This window comes from Cornus florida, unplaced genomic scaffold, assembly GCF_030987335.1.
Source record: "Cornus florida cultivar Cherokee Brave unplaced genomic scaffold, ASM3098733v1 CherokeeBrave_3.0.0_Hap2_scaffold_270, whole genome shotgun sequence".
Taxonomy (NCBI): domain Eukaryota; kingdom Viridiplantae; phylum Streptophyta; class Magnoliopsida; order Cornales; family Cornaceae; genus Cornus; species Cornus florida.
Genome location: NW_026775772.1, coordinates 1 through 4,690, shown reverse-complemented (window position 1 = coordinate 4,690; position 4,690 = coordinate 1). Strand labels below are relative to the sequence as shown.

Below are 4,690 nucleotides of genomic sequence, written 5' to 3'. Positions count from 1 at the left end.
TTTGGTACGCGAACAGATAGCCTCGCAATAGTGCCAGAGTCTCGCCTCTGGGGTTGGTCTAAAAGGATAGGAGAGATTACCTGGTGGTGTCAATCTCTCTAAATGGGGTTGCTCTGCTTGCCTCGGTCTCTATCACTCGCTACTGCTTCTTCTTAGGAGATCCCTCCATATGCTTCTACCCTTTCAAAAAGAGGTATGAGGTACAGGCAACTACAGAAATAACCTCTATCCCAATCGAAGGCTCTGTCTAGTCGAATCTCAGGTGGTTCGGCTGAAAGCCTTATGGGCATGAAGGACCGTGACTATCTGAGTAAAGGGGCTGCTCGTTCTTAATTCGGAGATTTTCTTCCTATGTTATGACCCCGTTTCTTCACGCCATAGGGTGGCGCTTTCGGTGAGGTGGCGGAATTTGCTAGTTCTTCCTCCTATTTTGGAGAGGTATAAAACAGGGACCCTGAGGCTATGCTACATGCTCAAACGATTGCTAAACCCGGCGATCCAATACTAAAAATATTGAATATAAAACGGATGCAATTAGGATCATTTGGAGTAGTTCCTATAACAGCTCCTCGGGTAAGAGACAGATACTCCTTTTCTTTTTTCTATGCTTTGCCCAACCAAGTGTAGTTGCCTTTGGACGAGAGTTTCTCAATGAGCTAGGAGCCTTACTCATCCATTCGGACTCGGCTTAATTGATACGCTTGCTTTAACCTTAAAGGCAGTGGGGAATTGCGCAAGAAGGAAAATCAGAAGTTGCTTTGAATCATCAAGACAGGTGCGATCATTAGCCTTTTTAGAACCAACTTGGATAGGAATTTTCGAAGATGCTTGATTACGATATTCTTGGATCGGTACTCATAAACTTGAAAAGCCCCCCCTCTATGCATGAAGTAAAGCCTAGTTTGAGACAAGCTACATGTCCTATCCCGAGAATTGCTTATTGTATTGATCGTATAGCGCCCAAAACAGCAACAACAACATCTGCTTCAAAGAAACACTTTCAAACAAACTGATAGGAACTTGGCAAGACGGAATTCCAAGCAAAGTTGTAAAGTGAAGTGCTCACCGCTTCCCCGATTTGATAAGCCAATTTGATAAGAAAGGGATGAGACTCACTTCCCCTGCCCTTACCACCCAGCTCTATCAGCTATAGAGACCCATCTGCCACTTTCAGTTCTTGGCTGACAGTATTGTAACAGGAGTACCAAAAAAAGAATTCCACTTCTTTATGCCGGCGCTAAGAATGATAGACTCTCTTGTCTAATGGAATGAAGGAGTTCGTATCATTTTGAGAAGAAGAACCATTCCTGACCAACTTATAGGGCAGAAACTACAGCGTATAGGTATGTATGTAGGGAAGCTTTGCTTGTAGGTTTTTCACACTTCACTTGCTCGACCAAAGGAATAGGAATAGAGAGTCAATGCATCTATCTTAGTCTGCTTCTGCGTCTGAAATTCATTCTTTTGCGCCTCAGCCTTCCAGCCTTCTAAGCGAGGAGTCAGCTAGTTCTCTTATCAACGGCAATCTCATAAAGCCGCTCTATCATACAACTAAAACATCGAGGAAGCTGTTTTACCCGAACCCAAATAGTCGACGCTGATCACAGGTCTCGACGAGCCTGATCTTTGTTTTGGAAAAGGAAGAATCCATTTCCGTAATATGATGAGTAGAAGCACTATTCAATTACAGCTTTCACTCCCTGCACTACTACTGTTAACATATCCCTGTGAAATTAAAGGGACTTCCTTACTGACTTATCTAACTAAAGTAATCTTTAATGAAAATAGATAGTCATTGAGGCAAGCAGCCAAGGAACTAGCTCGACGCCGCAAACGTGAGTATCTTGGTACTGACCGGCCATTCTGATAGAGGAGACCTACTCTAAGCCAAGAAAGAAGAAATAGCCTACATAGTATATGCAGCCATTTTGTTGACTAATGCTTACGCGTTTTGTGAATCTTTTGAATATCTAAATCAATATCAAAAGAATTTCTTCTTGAGCGTATGCAATCGGTGAAGAGGTTGAGGCCTTCGTTCGGTACAGGGCATGAAGCCCCCATACATCTTTGTACATTCATGGTCTTTACACCAAATGTTGAAGAAGCCTTCAGGGATGAAGCAACAAGAAGGATGAAGAAAAAAAGCCAAAGACACCCCCCCAAAGAAAGAAAGGAAGGCTCAACAAACTCTCCTGTAAGTGTGAGGCCTCGGTAAGCAAAAAGCTATAAGTCGAAAATCATCTAGGTCCGTTGATGAATCTCTTTCCTGGGTGACTAGGCTGATGCTACTGAACTCGCCGGGGAGTACCGTGTGGAAGGACTTTTCGAGATCGTCAGCGGGTCATCCCCCTTCTTTCGGCCCCCCTTTCGTATTCCGTTCTGTCAACTCCGATGGATTGCTTCTTTGCGTCGGGTAAGGATTTTCCCTTCTGGTTGGCGGGTCGTAACGTAAAGTGGTCTCCAAGTGCTCATGCTGCTCCACCCTCTTTATATTGTAACAAGAGAGAAAGCGGTTCGTATTCAAAGTCAGGACTTGAGATGGCGGAGATGGTATATTATAGACGCTAGGGATGCCCCGTTCATGACGAATTCATTTGTCAACCTCTTGCCAGAAGGTGCGCTAGCAAGATCGAGAACACTCCTTTTTGGTTCAACTCCAAAATACCTTGTTTCATTCTTTTCGGTCACCCTTCCCCTTCCTGTATCGCTTGTTAAGAAAGAGCCCGCCCCTTTCTTCAATTCAATGAGTAGCCGCGCTAGAGTCCGGTCGTTAGCTGACCCTAGGACCTTTCTTTTTCTAAGCGGAATACGAGCCGGGGCGAGCCACACCACAGTGTAAATGAGACAGACGTGAATCAATATGCGTTGAACCAGTCATACATACGGCATATGGGGAAAGGGAAATAGCGTCTGAGATGTGCGCTATAAGACTTCCTACCCCTTAGCATGAACCTCTAGCGACCTAGCTAATTACGGATGCGGATGACCAAAGAAGCAAACCGGCTATTCCTTCAGAAGGCATGGACTCCAGGGCAAACCACTCTTCCTATCTGATTGGTTTACCAAGATCCGGCTTACCTGACTTTGAGGGGGGAGCTTATGCTCGGTGCAATCCATACTCATGAGAGGTCCTATTCCTAACGTGACTCGTCCTTTCACCGTAAGTTCTGACTATTCTATTCACTCCACATTGAATAAAGCAGAAGAGACGGAGGAAAGAGGATTGGGCATTTATTAGGCTTTCTTTGATCCTTCATTTCTCGACTAAGACTTTTTGTCATATCATCAATTCCATCCAATTCGTTTCTCTTTTCTTTTATAAGAGAATCATGGATCCGGGCTCAGAGCGGAAAATTTCATTTGAAAGAGCATCCAATGGTTAGCGTTCGGCAACGAGTGCCTCAGACGCTGTGTGGTCTACTCTACCTCAATTCACCATTTCGAACCCTCCCCGTTATGACTTAGAGCATCCCTCACGTCTTATAAGTGACTTGCGAAAGGAAGGACAAGTTGGTTTGAGGACCCGTTGGTCAAAGGAAAGATGGAAACAGGGGAGTTGGCTGATAAAGATGGACAGTAACGATCGCGTAATATCCATTTTTCGGCCTCGTCATCGAAAGCGTCTTCCAATTGCTCGGAAATTCTCAGCTATATGGGGGGCTTGGATGGTGAGCAAAAACAATTGATCACGAAGTTGGTCAACTTTCGCATGAAAGAAGGTAAAAGAACAAGAGTTCGTGCTATTGTTTATCAAACTTTTCATCGCCCAGCCCGAACTGAACAAGATGTAATCAAACTTATGGTTGACGCCCTAGAGAATATAAAGCCCATATGCGAAGTGGAAAAAGTAGGAATAGCAGGTACTATTTATGATGTCCCCGGGATTGTAGCCAGGGATCGTCAACAAACCTTAGCTATTCGTTGGATCCTTGAAGCAGCTTTCAAACGACGTATAAGCTACAGGATAAGCTTAGAGAAATGTTCATTTGCTGAGATACTGGATGCTTACCGAAAGAGGGGAATTGCACGTAAGAAAAGGGAGAATCTTCATGTACTGGCTTCCAAAAATCGAAGTTTCGCGCATTTCAGATGGTGGTAAAGTGAGACCACATAAAGAGCTCTTCCTCATTCAGTCAAATTATTCAGTAAGATATGGTTCCTTTTTGTTTGAATCTTCATATAGAAAGCCGGCTTCCTCATACTTCTCCCTTCATTCATTGAGTTGGAGGAATCCATAGGAGGCCCGCCCGTTATGCATTGCATGAAAGAGCCTTTCTTTCTACGACTTCTCTTTTGCCCCAGGTCGAATGAGAAAGGGAGATCAACCCAAAAATAGGCCATGAATGAAGAAGTAGCGGGCCTTTCATCCTCTTTCTAGTGACTCTCGGGGAGAGCTGATCTAATAAATGCACTTCAAAGGGAGGGAAGCTAGGTTTCCCATTTCTTATTCTGAGAAGGATCGTTTGTTTCTGTATACTTGCGTCTTAGGACTACCCTTTGTAATGACCCCGTTGAGCTACCTTTTTCTTTTCTTGCCGGGTCTATTTCATTTTCCAAAAGAAAACTAGAACCTGATTTCCTAATTAGCTTGGGATCTTATTTGATTACTAGGTGGATGTCAGGTCCAACCAAAGCACTGCTTATTGAATAACTTCACTTCAGCACCACCCTATGAGCAGCGAAGTCTGTT

At 44.1% G+C, this 4,690-nt stretch overlaps 1 protein-coding gene across 1 annotated transcript; it reads left to right on the top strand.

Moving 5' to 3' along the window:
- The first annotated feature begins 929 nt into the window (after positions 1-929).
- Positions 930-4,677, top strand: LOC132290800 (small ribosomal subunit protein uS7m). Its single transcript, XM_059790145.1, has one exon. It carries the CDS (start codon positions 3,653-3,655, stop codon positions 4,097-4,099), a length of 447 nt encoding a protein of 148 aa, XP_059646128.1. The 5' UTR covers positions 930-3,652; the 3' UTR covers positions 4,100-4,677.
- The last annotated feature ends 13 nt before the right edge of the window (positions 4,678-4,690 follow it).

Coding starts and splice junctions, on each gene's coding strand:
- LOC132290800 (XM_059790145.1), top strand. CDS start 3,653: ATGGGGGGCTTGGATGGTGAGCAAAAACAATTGATCACGAAGTTGGTC.